Source organism: Poecilia latipinna, unplaced genomic scaffold (assembly GCF_001443285.1).
Source record: "Poecilia latipinna isolate Pla-1442-1.1 unplaced genomic scaffold, P_latipinna-1.0 Scaffold797, whole genome shotgun sequence".
Taxonomy (NCBI): domain Eukaryota; kingdom Metazoa; phylum Chordata; class Actinopteri; order Cyprinodontiformes; family Poeciliidae; genus Poecilia; species Poecilia latipinna.
In genome coordinates, this window is record NW_015113413.1 from 245,589 (window position 1) to 263,927 (window position 18,339).

General features: G+C 39.9%; 1 protein-coding gene across 1 annotated transcript in view; it reads left to right on the top strand.

The window, feature by feature from the left end:
* LOC106956208 (protein tyrosine phosphatase receptor type N2) overlaps window positions 1–18,339 on the top strand; it is a 183,725-nt gene that overhangs the window by 115,820 nt on the left and 49,566 nt on the right. Inside the window, exon 13 of the mRNA XM_015046893.1 lies at window positions 16,827–17,039. Coding sequence (XP_014902379.1) covers window positions 16,827–17,039 — 213 coding nt within the window. The remainder of the gene's footprint in view (window positions 1–16,826; window positions 17,040–18,339) is intronic.

An 18,339-nucleotide genomic window follows, 5' to 3' on the forward strand; every position in this document is an offset into this window, starting at 1 on the left:
CGCACTGTCGGCTTTTGAGGAAATTGAAGGTTTTTAGGTGCGTCTTATAGTGCGGAAAATACGGTACATCATTGTTTCCAGTAGAATAGAATAAAATGGAATAGAAATATCCTTTGTTCTCCCACAGTGGAGAAATTCTGGTGTAACAGCAGGACATTGAGGCATGTATGTTCACACAAAGATAAAAGTATAAAATATAGAAAACAACAAGAGTATTATAACGTAAAGCAAGGGCAGAATTACAACATGTAACATACTGTGTAATTATGAAAAGAATACCAGATGATTGCGCAACTAAGCAGGATAATTTACAAAAAAAATCATGTGGATTTGTGAATAAAAAAAAAAAATCAATATATGAAAAATGTGCAAATACCAGCAGAACTGTTATTTTATATCAGTAAAACTGAGCCGATACCAACAGAGAAGAGTTCGTTGTTCATCTGGGAGGAAGGATATGTGATAATGCTGCTTTGTACACTGAGGATGTAGCAGCTCTGGAGTTACAAGTTTAAATTGTAAATAACAGATATTTAAATGTTTTCTGATAAGCAGTTTGGGATTTAATTCTTATCACAAAACCGTATCGGATTCATATCACACATGCAGAGTTGCTCTTCAAGTTGAATAATAAATAGGTTTAATAGTAGTTAGTCCTAAAAGATTGAAAAAAATAAAATCGTCATGAAAATTATTGGAATATTTAATGTCTTTTAAGAACATCCTAAATGTTTTAAAGGAGCACCTTCACATCTTTGATGGTAACCTTCACTGTTTGCTGCAGCCGAATACAGCAGCTCCGTAGATCAATCACATATCTGTTTGTAACACAGGGGAAGGAAAACAACCCACAGGGACCGCCAAGCAAATGTAAAAACAGCTTTAATGACGTGAGAAAAGTCATGGTTATCGCCTTCTTCCTCAATCTGCATCTTGGAGGAAAATAACCCTCAATTTATTTTGCAAGGCTCCGAAGCGGCATCCTCGAAGCGGAGAAGATGGCTGATAAAGGTGAATGTTGAAGGGGATCCATCCTTCTTGGCCTTTCTTCCCTCCCTCCCTCGCTCTATCTTTTGGAACCAGATAGTATGTATTATTTGAGGAAGCAGAAAAACAGAGCGCTCAGTCTTCTCTCTGAAACCATTTGCATCTCCTAAGCACTAAGAGTATTCTTTCGAATGTCTGTGATTTTTAATTAATTCTCGGGGCGACTGTGTTACCAAGTATTTTTGGTTTAGTTTCTTGAGCAAGTATCTTAGCACACTTGAAATAAGATAAAATTAACTTGCAAGTAACTTTTCAGATATAGAACCTTGTGTTAAGTCAGTAATCCTTAAATGTTGGCAAGTTATTGTACTTATAGCATGTGAAAAATGTCTTAAGTGAAAGACATTTTCACTGCCAATGCAACTGGTGCTTTTTAAAATCAATATTAAGGAATTGTTTACTTGAAAAAAGCTCATGTATCTTGCAGAAGTAACTTGTAAGTTAGTTTCTCTAGACAAAAGAAACTCATTTTCGTCAACATGTGGTGATCAGCCTGTAGCTCTTGTAGCCTTCAGCTCATCCATTTTGTTGGATCTGGTGTCTTTCATCTTCCTCTTGACAATACAACATAGATTCCCCATTAGGCTCAGGAACTTTGTTAGCGTCGTTACAGCAGTTATTGTTACTTTCAGCAGTGTGGACAGGTACCAAGTCCTGCTGGAAAATGAAATCAGCATCTCCATAAAGCTCGTCAGCAGAAGGAAATACGAAGGTGGCTGGGTTGACTTTTAAGTTGATGAAACATAGTGGACCAATACCAGCAGAAGACATGGCAGCTCAATTCATCTCTGGCAGTGAAAGCTTTATAGTAAACCTCAAACCTGATTCGTTCTCTCTTCCTCCAGACTCTCAGACCTTGATTCAGAACATGAAATGTAAATTTGACCTTAATTTCAAAAGAGGACTTTGGACCACGGAGCCACTGTTGAGTATTTTTTCCTCTTACACCAGTAAAAACGTTTTTGATGTCTTCTCTTCTTTAAGAGTCACTTAACGCCAGGGATGGTTGTAATTAGCATTTTTAGCATTTACTGTTTGTAGCTTTCTGTTCTTGTTGGGGGTGTAAATAGCTGTGTTTTCATTGACCATATAATTGCGCAATTTGACATTTGAAAAACGAATTTGCTTAATGGAAACATGCCATTAACTTGTTTTTCGACACGTTTTGTTGCTACAATGAGGTGGTTTTTTTTTGCGGCATTTCAAAATTGGTTTATTTTGCAAAACTGCAATGGAAAGAGTTTTTTTTTTTTTTTTCCTTATCCCACAAGTCACATGACCAACAAACTGGATGATACCACTGGCACAAACCATGGACAAGATGACAGGAAGTAGTTGGCGGATGATGATGCAACATGTTTTTTAATGACATGTTGCGTCATCATGTCACTGCTTGAACAAACTGATTCATGTGACTTTAATTGTGTTTCTTATTAAATGGAAACACTGCAATTGCGAAATTTGTGTTTTTTCCGTCTTTAGCAGAATTTAGCGTATTTGTAATGAATCTGAATTACATTATCTTATATAAATAGATTAAACATAGAGAAATAGATGAGTATATGCAACTGAAATGGTTTAGCTTATCTAGCCAATCAAATCTGTGTTGAGCCACTCATAGTAGATATTGAGAACCTTTTTACAGATCCGAGGAGGGGAGGGAGTGTATCTTTTGCTGGGTGGCCCGTAAAACATTTACTTATTTGAGCAAACGAGCGACAGACGTTTTTATGGCGGGACATTCTCCCTGTACTTAATGGTGGGGAACAGCAGCAAGGACACGGCGCCTTTAAGCCCTCAGGATGTGATCGGACTGGTGAAAGGGAGCTCAGAGACTTAGACAGTCTGACGGTGATGCAGCTCTGTTTGAGACTGTCAGGAGGATTGTTTCATGCTTGTCTTTGTGACTGCAGACGGGAGACAGTTACATTGGATGCTTCTGTCAAGCCATTCTACAGCTTTGTGCAGTGAGCTTAGCCATAGGTGAAAGACAGTCAGAGTGTGTGTGTGTGTGTGTGTTTGGATGCGTGTGTGTGTGGAGAAACTCAAGTAGAAAAGAGTGCAAGAGGAATAAACCAAGTCTGTTCGTTTCTGCTAATAAAGACAGACATAGTCTAGAAAATATCTTTCTATGAATTGATATTTATGTTTTAATTGATTTCTGACTAATTAAAATGTTGCACTTTATTACTGAATTTCCCCCCAAAAAATGCATCACATATAATGTCAATGCTACCAATGTTAGGTTCTGTGTTTTGAGTTCGAGTTTCTGTCTGTCTAGTCCTGTTTTCCCCTGAGTCTCTGTGTTGCCTTGATTGATCCCAGCTGTTTGTCGTTCCTGTGATTACCCTCCCAGTGTATTTAGTCCCACCTGTTGTCAGTGTTCCTTGTCGGATCCTCGTCGTGTTTCACCCTCGTCTCACGTCTGTGTCCTGTTCCGTGTGCTGCCAGTGATTTTCAGTTGTTTCTCCTGGTTTGACATTAAATTATCTTCTTCATCATGACTACCTGGGTTCCCCGGCGTCTCTCTCTCACCATTCTCATCCACACATCATGACAACCAAAAAAATGAAATGACTTAAAACGGAAAACGACTGAAGGGCTGCTGGCCTCACATTGATACACATGCAAAGACAAGACATGAAATTAAGCAGCCACACTTTGTGCTGATTGATTTGGACTCTACTGTAAGCTTCAAAATGATAAAAAAATGAACAAGAAACAAAAATAAACTTAGCAAATTATTGAAAACTGTATGTAAACTCAAGCAGGTGGATGAAATGCTTAAGACCATTATCATTAAAAGATTAAGAACTGCACATAAACTGATGTAAGGCATTTACACTGACCCTCTGATAACTAAGACAAAAACTCTCTCTGAACGTAGCGGGTTGTTGATATTTACAGGCAGTAGTTTTCACAATGCAGCATCAGTTCGGAGGTTAGATGGAGTTGGAGAATCGATTCAAATTTCTTAAAACAGGCTGTGGATTAAACTGCGCTGAGTCCATGAGAGCTCCTGTGCCCCAGTCTAGACTCAGTCTAATTCACAGCTTAAAACACGAAATCTTAGAGGCCAGACGTCCTGCCGCACCACAGGGTTACAAGACAGCACCGAACACAGAGCCTGACTGATGGAAGACACCAACTTCCAACGTTACTACCACAAGCCCTGGATTTCTACTGAGTCTTCCTCATGGACACACTGACTGTGGGGATGGAGCAGAGGGCATGCCTCTCGTCTGTGCAGGACAACATCAGTCTCACAGAGGACGTAGGATTATGTCCCTGTTCTGGAAAATCCTGCATGATCTAAATTACACTGCTACCAGTTATCGATGGATGGCAAGGCAGATTTTCAGAAACAGATATCAGTCCAGAACCATGGATCTTCACACCATGCTCCAGTCTTCCCACCGATTTACAGGAAATCTATTGGAAACACAACAGCAGCAGTTGGAGTTCGATTGTTTCATTTGTCCACTCTGTTTCTTACTCCTGTTCCTTCTTTCATAGTTTTATGATGTGGTCAAAACTTGGTTACGATCAAGCAGCTGAAAACCAAATGCCTTCAACTCCTCCTGAACTTAATGTGTTGTTTGCATGTTATAACATCCTATGAAGCCTTTCAGAGCCTGTGAGCAAAGCTCAGTAAAAATGTTTAAACGCAGACAGAATGGTACTTCAAAACTAATTTCATTTACATATTTTTCTGTTGTTTTAAGGTTTATGAGCCAGTTTTTTAATTTCCAGCAATTAAAAACAGTAAGTTAGTGAAAAGATTGCAGATGGAATGACGTGGAATGAGATATAAGTAATCCGATAAGTCTTTAGTTCAACTAAACACTGAAACTTTTGTCTTGGAAATTGACATAACAGACACAAAAATGTTTATTGAAAATTCACTTTATACTGTATTTTCCAGATTACAGGGTTTTAAATTACAGATATTCATCAGTGTTTTTCTTTTAATCTCAAAGCCTGTAAAAGAAAAAAACAATAAGTTTTTAATTAGCATCTTTGTACTGTAGCTTCACCACATTTAACTCTCTTTATCCTGCATCTGTAATTCACTCCAGCCGTCTCGGTCGGGGGTCTTCCTGACACTCGCCCAGGCTTTTCATTACCGTGACGCCATTGCTAGATGCAATTAATGACATCACTGGCCTGACCTCTGCTACCAAATGTACTCAATTATTGTAATATCACCCATCCAAAGACAATACCACTCAGCAAGAGAAAACCTATGGCATTAAAATAGTTTAGTGTAATCAGTTTGTGCAGTATACTGCATGAGATCTCTCACTCTGTATCAAAACAAAAAGTCAGTTCTTAGTCTTTTCTGTACCATTTTAGCATCTTTGATCCATCATTTTTGAACATCTTTGATTTTGTGTCTGGTGAACCATTTTGTAGAGTTTACCAGGTGTTTTTCGTCTTTATCCTACTGAAACACTCAAAGACCCATATTTAGTTTTTTAGCTGCTTGGTTTTTATTCGAAATGTTTTGCTGTTTCACTGGGTTCATGCACTCCAGTAAGATTTTCAGGCTCTTTGGAAGAGAAACAGCCCCACAGCATAACAGATCCTCCACCGTACTGACAGTGGGCATAATGTACTGCAGTGACTAAACCACCTGGTTCCAGTTAGAGTCCCAGTAGTTCTTGGGAAACTCTACACGTTTGTGATGGTAGAACAGAAACAGCCTTTTTGTGGCGTCGCTCAGAGTAAAACGTTTTTTTTTGGTAACTTTTGAAAATATATATATTTTTTCTTTTTATATGCAACAAATTCAGTGTTAGGATTTTTTTCTGCACTTTTTGTAAAATGAATTAATTTCAAGGCCTTTTACACATTCATGTCAGGTGTGATAAGTGGGAAGAACACTGCAATTAAAAAGCCATTTGAGAGTTGACATTTTCATATTTTAGACACCAAATTTCTACAACTTATATTTTAACTGTGTTTTACAAACAGGAGATAAATATTTTGCCGTATAGGAATATGTCTGTCATAAAACAATGTTACTTTTTGATATTAAAAGCAAAAAAATAAATAAATTGGAGATATCATTTGCAAAGTAACAAGTTCTTTTTCCTCATCACTTTGCGGTTAGGCTGCACAACTTTCACAGTCTATAAAATAAAACAGTCTGTGTCAGTTTGTCAGTCAGACCAGATGTTATGCTTGGCTACTGTACGTTACAGACTCATGTCCCAGGGGGCATCAGGGCGGTGGGGCTACCGTATAATCCGGATGATGGCTCTTTTGTCTTGGGTGCCATCCTCGTCAACAATGAGAGCGAGGGGCAGCGCGGTGGGTCGCAGGAATCCCAAATATCTCGCAACACACAAAGGACAACAGTTTGGTGGTCCTGAGCTGAATGAGCTGTCATTTTGGTAGAAAAAGGAGAGTGAGTCTTTTATTTGGTCTCCGTCAGTAACCGTTTGAGCACAACGCAGGCTGTTTGTGAGTTTCCAACCGATGATGGCCTCTGATGTTGTCGCCATGTGACGGATCTGACTGCAGAGATTATGCCTGTATTGTTCTGGAAGCGTCTGAACAATGGGGCAGACCTGACTGTTTTCACAAGAGTGAGGTGTGTGACGTTTATCAAGCGTTTTATGTGGAGACCTTGAGTCTGAAATCTTTCATCTGTGTATATGCAATTACAGTCAGAGTACAATTTAAAGATGCAATTCATGCAGTTTGTGTCTATTTTTCAATGTCAGCGGTCAATCCGTTGAGATTAGAAACCATTCTTTTCAGAAAACTTTTATTGCTTAAAATGACGGGAAACAAAAAATAAAAAATTGTTCAAGATTTTTGCTCCATACTGTACCTTCATGAAAACAACGTTACAGTTTTGGTTTTGATTCAGGATGAGAGCAAAACTCTGCAGTCCAATTTTTTGAATTTCTATTTCACACAATGCGCTCCTCCTCCTTGCAAAACTATCCTTCTATTCACATCCACACTGTTCAAAGTATGTGCTCAGGATCTTAAGGCAGAGGTGTTTTAAACCAGTTATTATCTAGCTCAGTGTTCATGACCTTACGTTTCTTTTTTAAAGTAAACCTAATTCAGTTTAGTAAAAACTGTGACCATTGATTGCACAAACAGTCCTTGAAACAGGAACATTTAACATATCCAACCCTGTGAGACAATGAAAAAGGCTTTAGATTTTCAAAACTCTTCAAAGTGAAGAGCTCTTACAAAACAATGAAAGATGTTTTGACATACAAAGAAAAGTACAGCTAAATTTTAAATGGCCTTCTCGTGTTGTTCTGCGCAGAAACACAACAGGCAACATTTCTAAGGTCTGCTGTTGCTTGATCATTGATTTATTTCAAAGAAATAGTTGAAAGCTCCCTAAATCGGCCCTTCCCCCTATAACTGTTACCATACCCATGTTTGTAGTTTTACTAGGTCTTGGGTTTGCAGCTTTGCAGGGGATTTTCTCCAGTAAATTGCATTATACAGAAATCTTTTGCTTGTGGTGCTAAACATTTGGATCTATGAGCCCATTTTGTTGTGAAGACATATTTCTTTATCGAACAATATGAATTATTATGGGTATGGTTTAACAGCTCAAACTAAAGTAAATTCTAAATGTAACTTCGTCTATCTGACTCCTGAGGATGAGGTGTAGTGAAAATGTCTGAATTACAGCAGTAACCTTCAAACCGGTGAAGCTGGCCAGGAACTAAAAAAGTGTTTGATTACTGCAGAGCCAAAACAAATCTTTTCAAATCAAAGAGTACTGGTTCCACTGGGAAAACGTTCTTGCTTTAAGTGAAAACAATTGCCAGTGCAACCAGTACTTTTTGTTCAAATTAAGGAAATATCTACTTAGAACAAGCCCCAATTCTTTGCTAAAAGTAACTTGTAAGAAATATTGCACTAGAAACTAGACAAAAGGTACTTGGTGAGATTTAGTGTTTTTGCAGTGCAGTCATCAGCCTTGGTTTTCTTTAGGGAGTTTGTTGGTTTACGTTAACATTTAGAAATGGTAAGAAATACTTTAGGGCTGTAAAAAGAGCTTTACTTTACACAATCCAAATTTTATGTAGGTTATAGTCAAAGTAAATGTATAATGAAATAGACAATCTGTATTACATAAAGAACACTAAATAAAAACCTTGACATCAGTGCTATACCGGGCAGTAGGCCATGAGGGTCAGGAAAATCCTGGTGTTTTACCCTCGTATTGTCCTATTTCTGATCTTGATGGCGGAAAATAAAAAAAATTGGTTGATATTTCAGAGATGTATTCAGATTTTGCTGAAGCTGTGATAGAAATGAGCGGACAAGGTAATTAAACATTTTCTTTTACTAAAGCTGTTAAGCATGCAGACAGATCAGGTACATCTGGCAGTTGGGTTGCTGGGGCCGTGTGGCTGCAGTGAATAAAAGCTTTAAATATTTTTTTTCTTCCTACTCAAAGAAAGAGAGAAAGAAAGGAAGTGTTGGCGCTCAAACCGCCGAACATTTTTCTTCCAGCTCCATTAGTTAGCGTTGGAGGCAGTGAGAGTTAAGCAGGTGGAGGTCGAGAGAAGTGGTGGGGGGTGGCTTGGGCTTGATATAAACTGAAAGGCCCAGCCCCCTCCCAAATCACCAATCACAAAACGAACGCCCTCCACCCCCTCCACCTCTTACCCCGGCACACTGAGTCTAGTTGAGGGTCTTCGCCGCCTGCCACCTCCAGCTGTCGCCAAGGGGGACAAAAGGTTGCATGGGGGTCTCTGTGAAGGAGCTGGGGGTGGGGGAGCAGTGGGGTGTGTTGAGCGGGTTGAATAGAAAGATAAACTGAAGAACCCTTCTCAGAGCTGCACACACACTAACAAGGAAGGACCTTGTCAGCTGCATTAGGCAGCATCTTTTTTTCTTCTTCTTCGCCTCTTTCCTTTCTCCTCCAAGCTGAACTGCAAACACTGGTGAGATGGGAGTTGTCAGCCTGCGCGCACTCACAGCCAACAAACAGAAAAAAAACACACTGTATACAAATATACCTGAAATCCATGCATAAAAAGCAAACATGTAAACACCTATTTGTCTCCTGCATTTGCACAAACAGACCGACTGCAGCCTGCTCCTGACTCGGTTTATGAATTGTCCGCCACTATTTGCTGCAGCTGGAAGCCTACCGTTGGCTGCTTTGCAGCCTCAGCATCTACTAATTAACCTATTTAAATTACACAGGCTTCAGGGTGGTGTTTGTATGTGAGGTCATACACCGGTCACCTCTGAAACATGACAACCTTTCAGTTGTTTCTCTTGGTCAACAAAATAACAAACACATGTACCGATCGAGATGTAGGTTAATGGCGCCATCTTGACTAACTGTGGCGACATTTTAGGTAAAAATCCCGAGTTTGTGGCAGTAATCTGTCTCTTTGAATGAATTATGAGCTGCGAATGCAAAGAGAGACAAATATAAGGATTCTGTCAGTGTTGCATTACAAATGTGCGCTAAACGTTTACGATATTCTGCTAATGTCAAAAAACACAATTTTGCTATTGCGGTGATTTTATTAAACAAGAAATGTAATTGAAATATGAATGTTCAAGAGATAAGCCATTAAAAATCATGGCGACTGATGTAAACAGTTACATGAGATAAATTCATAATTCAGCTATCAGAGGAGACGCCGGCGTCTTGTTGGCATCGGCACAACAAGCTAATTATACTTGGAAACAGCAACATGTGCAGCTTTTTGGTCGTTCTACAGAACAGTGATTTTTTTTTTCTTTTTTTTAATTGCCATGTTTCCATCTACTTTCATGCTTTTTTATGTTTTACAAACATTCAGTATGTGAAGAATAATAAATATTTAGAAGCATTGACTAAGTTTTTTGTTGTTGTAAAAGCGAGTGACACAGTTAGTCTTTCATATTTTAGTTGCCAAGATGAAAACTTGTGACAATATAGCTAACAAATTGACGGAGACGTCTATGGAAGCTACATCTGACAACTTTTACCACTTTTATCATCAATGCAACTGAGTGAACTTAGTTGCTCTCAGCTAAATCTTGACTTTGTTTCTTTTAAGTATGAAATAATTTTTTGTTGGCTTTCAGGTTCTCAATTATTGTAAAATATTGACCCACTGATTATGATTTTAGTTCATAAAGAGCTTTAAAATAAAATAAAAAAACTCAGCAGAAGTAGTTGCTGTTAAACTATTTCACTGAAAACAAAGACTAATTGATTATAGTTGATATTTTAGGCGGTTATTGAGTTACTTGGTTATCATTAGGAAAACATTAACCTGTTTACATTTCTGTCACCTCAGATCTAGATTGTCATCGTCACTCTGAGATTACAGAAGCTTGTCATAAATTCAATAAGTTTTATGATATAAACTCAGATTTATCAAGCTTCTATTGGGCCTTCCAGTTATCTGCTGAAAGTCTTGCTCTCTCTCACTGTCTAACAGCTGGCATGTCTCAATGTGCCACAACACAGTTTCCTTCTAAGTATCTCCTCTGACTTCACCTCACTGATGCATTCACTGCCTGGAAAATAATCTGACTTTTGACTTTCTGATTGGTCAACCGAGCCTTAAAACCTTCAGATTTCAGTCCTCAGCTGATTTCTCAGATGAAGGTTCAGATAACAGAACATTCATTTTTCTATTTATTTCCCCATTTGTTATTCTGTAGATTGATTTCTATTTGTGTTACAAAAAAGGAAAATAAATCAGTAATATTTTGATAAAATTCCCTCGTATTTCCTGTTCATCCTTTCTTCTTTTTTATCTGTCTGTGTACTTTCTTTTCTTTTTTGCCCTCAGACACCCCTCTCTTTACCCTTTTTTTTCCCCCTGAACTCCTCTTCCTCTCACCTCCTGTCGGCAACATGTGGAGCCGTCGCCATGGCAACGAGGGGAGGTGACATGTGCTGTAGACAGGCAGGGAATGGAGGGAGGGATGGGAGAAATATAAGGAGGAGCCCCATGGAGCACTTTGTAGCCTCTCTCTCTTTCTCTGGAAGTAAAAAAAAATAAAAAGCGTCTCAGTCGTCCATGTGGAATCGCTGGATGCTGCCGCCTGCAAATCTTCATCACTTTCCAAACATGTACTTAACCTCATCTAGGAGCAAAACAGAGAATCCGCATCTTTCCTCGTTTTAATTTTTCCAGTTGAGATGGCGTAGAGAAGGAAAAGGAGGAACCCGGGAACTTTCTTTTCCATTTTTTTTTTTTTGTTCATCTTCAAATGAGGTAGAAAGGATGATGGGAGGAGATAAATCTCTCTCCAGCTCCCTCTCGCTCTCCCCTGCTCCTCCTCCTCCTCTGCCGCTAGCGAGGTGCTGTCTGTGGACCCAGAGTTGAATGGGAAATAGGAGCAGGAGAAGGTTTCCACTCCATCTCTCATCATGGATTTTTGGTAGGATTCGTTTCACTTCATATGTTTTTACATGTAAATGCTGAATTTTCATCTGCAGCTGTAAATGTCTCTTCCCTAAAAGTCTGTGTGAAATCTGAGGAAATCAGTCCAGTGTCGGGCTGAGGAGTGTGTTCCTTATTATTGTCCTATATTTACATTACAAGCCATGTCTTTTCCATCATTTCTTGTCCATTTATTTGCGTGAAAATGATTGAAACAGTGTATATTTGTGTAAAAGGTGAGCTGGGAGTATCCTCAGAGTTGAGGCGCTGGCTGACTGATGGCTCCCCGGCTCGGGGATTTCACGCAGCTGCATCTCACCGTAACGTTGTAATAACAGTCACTTTAATGGGATTTGCTGCTGTTTTCATTTTCTGGATCTGCCGCTTTGCACCGCAGGATGTGCGACATTCAAATCATTTTTAATGTCATCCTGGAAGAGCATCCCAGTCTGTCTGCAGGTTGGCGCCTCGCAGAAATGCGTTCACAGCACACCGCTTTAATGTCTTATAGGCTTTTTTAAATTTAAGGATGAATTTAAAGTGAACTTTGAGTTTGATGATCAGTGTGGGATATGAATCAGTTTGCTGTGGAACGTGACATGTTTAGGGACCCTGCGTGTGTGTGCATGCATCTGGTGAGGAAGGGTGTGTGAAGTCCCGCCAGCTTGTGGAGTTGCTGTGTTTCTGTTTGCTGAGAGGTTCCGTTAACACCGAGCTGAACTTTTGCAAATGCCCAGGATGAATCAGAGATGAGAGACAGATCTTTGTTTCCTCCAGCAAGTCATCACAGAGGAAGACAATAGCCGTCTGCTGCGACCCCGCTGACCCCTTCGCTTTTCCCCCTTCGCTTTTCCCCCTTTCTTTAACTCATTCTGAATAAGCCAAAGCCGTGCAAATCCATCTGCCTTTTGTCTATGGGAGCCGGGCTAATCCACACCCTATTTACACACACGCACACACACACACACACACACATCAACTACCCTAACACTATTAATTCAGCACATCTTGACATCTTAAAATAACGCCACGTTTAATCTTACTTTACAAATTTCTGCACTACGATTTAAGTTTTTTAACAACCATAAGAGCATCAAAAGATGCTAATTACGTCACTATCAGTGCAGCTAACGCTGATAGTTTAATGAGAAGTAAAATCTCAGATTTATCTCGTCAAGTTCAGCGTGTTCTGTCTTTAGCTGGTCGCTGTGTTTGCTCAAAAAGAAGGTAAATCCATCAGATTCAGTGCAGACAGGCAGACTTCATCCTCGGTGGGCTACGCTGAGGCTTTGCGAAATTGCGCACTCAGTGTGATCCACAGATTCTTCTGGCAAATTGTTTGCGAAACCAAAAGATTTGCAAGTACAATGAATTTTGTGAGAGCAGATGGGTGGCAGGGGGTGGAGGTCCCTTCAGTTTGTTGCTTTTTGGGGTGTTGGTGTTCCTGCTTCATTTCCAAACCCCCGGATTTAAAAAAAATAAAAAAAATCTTTTTGGTGTTTTAATAAATACAAACATAAAAATGATATTTGAGCTTTTTCCTCTTTTTACTTGAATGAGTGTGCATAAAATTTGGTTTGGCTTCACGTTGACACTCCTAGCTCTCCCCATTGAGCTCGTGTGAAATGTAATTTGAGTGAAAGTGTTGAGCCACAGGAGGGATAACAGCGAAAGGCCACAAAGCTGCAGCGCCAAGCTGATAACCTCTTATTATTCGACACATATAGCGCACTATAGATAGCACATGTAGACAGAGATAGAGGGTATTAACATACTCGCCTGGAGCTGCACATCACACAGGAGGCTGCACGGTTTGATGCATGCATATGCATGCATCAGTGTTCCACCTCCCATCTGGAGAAAACATTTGATTGCTAATATTTTTTGCTCCGTTTTCCTCCTTAGCGCCTGCAGAGTGGCTCCAGACACACACGGCTTCCCTCCTTTGCTGCTGCTACTAACAACTGCAGCCAAACTTGTTTAAGCAGGTGGGGTCAAGCAACATTTGTTTGAATCAATAGACAGACATGCTAGGCAGCCATGATAAAGAGACCAGAGGAGGAAGAGGAGGAGGAGGAAGAGGGGGAACTGTGTGTTGGAAATGCCGGCATCTGTCCCGTGAAAGATGACTGAGCTGTTACAGTTAGAGCTCTGAATTATGGGCCATTACTCGCCGAGCAAGGCGCGATGGCTCGCCATGAAACTTCATTTGACAAAACAATGAGACGACTCGGGGAGGAAAATGACAAATGAAGTTATTTGATCCGCGGTATTGTGGGTTTGAGAAGGGGGGTGGGGTGTGTGTGAAGAAAATAAAAAAATAATACATTTAACCAAACAGTACTCCGCTGGAAGCGTGTGGGATCAGCAATAATTCATTATTAATGGCCGTGCCAAGCCCACAACACTTCCAGACTGCTGCTCAGCCACTTCTCCTCATCAGGCCTCCTTAATGGCTGCTACTCCTGCTGCAATCTTTTACATTAAAACCACATTAATGAAAAGAAACTGAAATAGACACAATCGGTTCCTTCTGCTCCTACAGATGTCTGGATTAATATGTGCAGCCATAGAGGTGTGATGTAATTATCCTGCCTGCATTATGTTTGAAGCAGATTGATGCACTTCCATCGGGTTTGTTCTTAGAAAGCGCTCGCTCTTTTGCGGATCGTCACATCGCGGCCAAGCGGAGCTGTGCGCTAACCGCTGGCCCCCCATTCTGCAGCCGCTCTTTATGAGGTGCTGAATGCAGCAGCAAATGAATGCAATCATAGAGGGGGGTCGGGCGGAGAATTATCGAGTGTTGATGGTGGCGACGGTGTTAAGGAAGGGAGGCAGGGGGAGTGGCACCCTGAAACCTCACAAGAATTCCCGATTTGTGTGCGGCGCTCCTTTTTTCCCCGTCTTCCCGGAGTTCCTCTGTGCTGACAGGCGGGCAGGAGGGATTCAGGAGGACCGCTCCCCTCCCCTCTCCTCCTCACCGCTCTGCTCTCAAAGCCTCCATTCCATTAACTCACCACGCTGCTCCTCACCTAATCTCTGTGACCTCCACTACTGAGGGACAGGGGTTTTTTTCACCCCCCTCGGTTCTTCTCTTAAACTCGAGTGAGAACCTGCTGCTTTTCTCAGATGTGAAGAGACCCAGCATTGCAAACAAAATTTTCCCAGAAAAAAAAAGAAAAAAACCCGAAGGGGGTAAAGAATTGCGTTTCCAGAAAGGGACGAGCCGTTTCTGCTATTGATTTCTATTGAACAGTCTTTGTCAGGCTTGTAATTGGCAGTGCAATTTGCAGCTCTCCTCCTGTTGGTTCTTGCCTCTGTCTTTGTTGCCAACATTGTTGCGCTGCATGTAATAATGGGGAATTATGTTGGCTTTTGTTAACTCTTAGTTTGTCAGGTAAAAAAAAAGAAATGCAACAGGCCCCCATTATGTCAGAAAATGAACAGCAAGCAGCAGTTTGGAACTGCAGCACTTAATTAGGAGTTCAATAAAGACTCTCTTCCTCTTTCTCAAATTATTGCAGCCGTTTTCTTTTCTTCTTATACACTGGTGAAGCGGAGCAGGCTTTTATCGCACGCCTTGTGTTCATTGTGTTATCTGGGGCGGCAGAGTGGACTGGAAGGACGTTCTTTAATCTCCAGTTGTTTGCTCAGGGAGCCGGTTCTCATGCGTCGAGTTAGATTGCAGCCGAGGTCGGCGGAGAATCCCACATTCTGCTCAGATGTACCTGTGGATTAACTCAGGGTTTATTAAATGCAACGCTTTGCCTTAGAGATAGTGGAAGAAGCTGTTTTTATCTTGCAAAATTATTTGTAAATTTCCTCCTTGAGGGGAGAATCATTAGTATCAAAAATAGCTTCATGCTCTTAATGCATTTCACGCAGATTACCTTGTTGGGTTTTGGGGTTTTTTTGGCCTGTGTTTGCAGATGCTTTAATCCGGGGCTATGAAGCAGCATGCAGTGACGATCCGGCAGCCTGCAGGGTTGTTCCCATCCCACACGCTGCCAGATGTATCCCCAGATTAGCTCCTCTTGTCTGACTGATCAGGAAAATCACCTGAAAGCTTGTGTGTTTTCATGCGCCAGTAACAACCTCCGTCACACAGTTTCTAACAAGGCGGATGAATCAGAACTCTTACTGTACGCTTACAGAGGGAAAAGCATTTATGACACGATCTGTTTATCTGGACACAACCGAAGGCCTTTTTTTTTTTGTAAAGAAAATGGATTCAATATGAGCGAATTTTAACAGTTGAAGCCCATTCAGAGCAGTCATTCATTACATTTCATGCAGGGTTCTAACTCTGAGTAGAACTGTGGTTTTCATGCTTTCTCTCAGTAATATTTTATTCAGAGTACTTCAATGAATTCGTTTACACATATTTCACTCAGCATGCAGCTTTTACATCACTGTAGAACTATAAATCTCTCTTTGCTGTAACGGATGAACCGATTTTTATATGAAAGAAAGTCTCCAGGTTCTCTGTTAAGAGCACAAATGGAATAGCTGATGATGCCTTTTATTTATGTATTTTTAAAAAATAAAACATTTCTTTTTTTGGATGTTTTAATTGTATTTTTCAGTGTTTTGTTCTCCTGTTGGGTTGCATGAGCTTTGAGAGTAAAAACCGTTTATCATTCCTAAAATCTTTTCATTTATTATGTTTTTTAATCTGTTAATTGAACCCTTGCTATTGGTTAATAATGCAATATTCTATCTAATTTTAGATTGTTTAAAACATGAACATTAACAGAAAATAGTAAAAAAGCCTGACAAAATGGTTCAGTTACCTTAAAAAGAGCATAATGAAGAACATGCAAATTATACAACTCTAATCATTTGAGTCTGACTATTAAATTAAACCAAGTGGTTAAATTAAGACTGAAATGGATGAAATGTGATTTGAAATACAGGTTTTATAAAAAAGCAAAATGTGTCTCTTATTGTGAAATGGCCGATTGAACGAATAAAACTGATCTGAATTCAGATTTTATCATTTCTCCTCTCTGCTCAGTGCCTGATTTCAGGGTTTTTGTTTCATGCAACAACTTCCTGATTCTTCCACTCGAGGAAACTACGTCATCATTTTTTCCATAATATTTAAAATAACTGACTATTGCTCATCCTGGGAAGTTCAAATGTGCATTCAGTATTAATCAACAATCTGCAATATATTTGTAATTGTTTTTTCCTTTAGGTAAAACATGAAAGTTTTTAATAAACCAGAGTGGTGAAATTTCATTTTCTCAGCTTTAATTAAGGTACTTTTTTTTTTACAGTGTTAGCTGTGCCACGCCTCATTGAGCTACACAATGAGCCGCAGATAAAAACTAAAATAAAGAGAAATGTTGTGAACTCTTTTGTGTGTTTGGTGGCCAACAGGGAAGCCAGATCAAGCAGATCCCCACCAAGTACAGCCAGGGAGAATCCACCAAGTTCCTCGTCCTCACCGTTGTGTCCATCCTCTGCATCGTCGGCGTGCTGCTGGCCTCCACCGTGGTCTACTGCCTTCGCCATCGCTCCCACCACAAGCTCAAGGAGAAGCTCACCAATCTGGGCACAGACAGTGGCGGCGATGCTACTGCCACCTATCAGGTAGGAGGTGTCACTGCCTCCTCTGGATCCAAAAAGAAAAGCTTTAAATATTTTATATGTTTTGTGTTGCATGCAGAGTCTTTTTTTAAATCTTTTCTATGCTAATGTATTCAAACAAAGGCATCATTTTATTTCATCATTTTCAAAATTAAGTTTAAAAAAAAGTGAGTTTTCTAGGAGCATATCATGTTTGTGTAAACTCTTATTTCAACTAATGCAATGAATAGTAAACATAAAAGACAAAAAATTAGTTTTGAGTCAAACAGGAAATTAATAAATTGACTGAAACTCACACAGACATGCTCAGTATCCAGTAAAATCACCATTATGGACCTAAATTTAAACTGGTGAATTCAAAACAAAAACTAATAAAACAAACTGTGGCACATTAACAGACTGGAAAAATTACAGTTTTAAGTTTTAGTTAATTTAATAAAAACGGGGGAAAAAAACATACGCTTAATGAAAAATGGCAGATTTTTATCACACAGTAACTTATTGACACTTAGCTTTAAACATAAAAAACACACATTTAATATTGGGTTTGACTTTGTTGAGCCTGATCTTTGAGCTGGTTTGTTGAATTTGCTGTATCAAAGTTTAAGTGTTGTGCTGCTAATGGTCCGTTGATGTGGCTAGCTGAATGCTACGTTCTCCTCTGTTTCCTGTTAGATTTAAAGGCTCTGATTGGTCAGCCTGAGCAGGTTCTGCCCATCACATCTGTCCTGCTGAAATGTAAAAAATAAATTTGGTAGACTGAGGGTGAGGACCCTTTTTCTTAAATTGTCAGAAAAAGCTCCGTTTTTTCACCTCTGTGTGATTAGTTTATGATTGCATTATTAATATATGTGACTCCAGTTTCTCTTTAAACCTTCTGGTGAGTGAACTACAGGAAGCTGCTGCTGATAAAGATTTTCTCGTCATGTTTTAAACAAGTGAGTGCTATTTTGTGTCTCGCCATTATTTCCTGCTTAAGGCTTGAAGCAATAAAACAAACCCAACAGGTTTTCTTTTTTTTTTTTTCCTCCTCCAGTTATTTTTATTCCTCCTCGTTTGCTGGCTGCAATTATCCTTTGGCCAGAATAGCCGAGTGTGAAATTTAATTTACAGAATCCAATATTAAGTGGCTTTTTGAGCAAAGAATTAGATTGAGATTTTTTTCCATCGCTCTCGCTGACCTTTTCCCCGCCATGTTTTTAAATGAGAGTGGTCCTGTGAGCATTGATTTTATAATGAGCCCCCCCCCCCCCCCCCCCCACCCACACCACCCACCAAACCAAATGATCACTTCTACATTTCA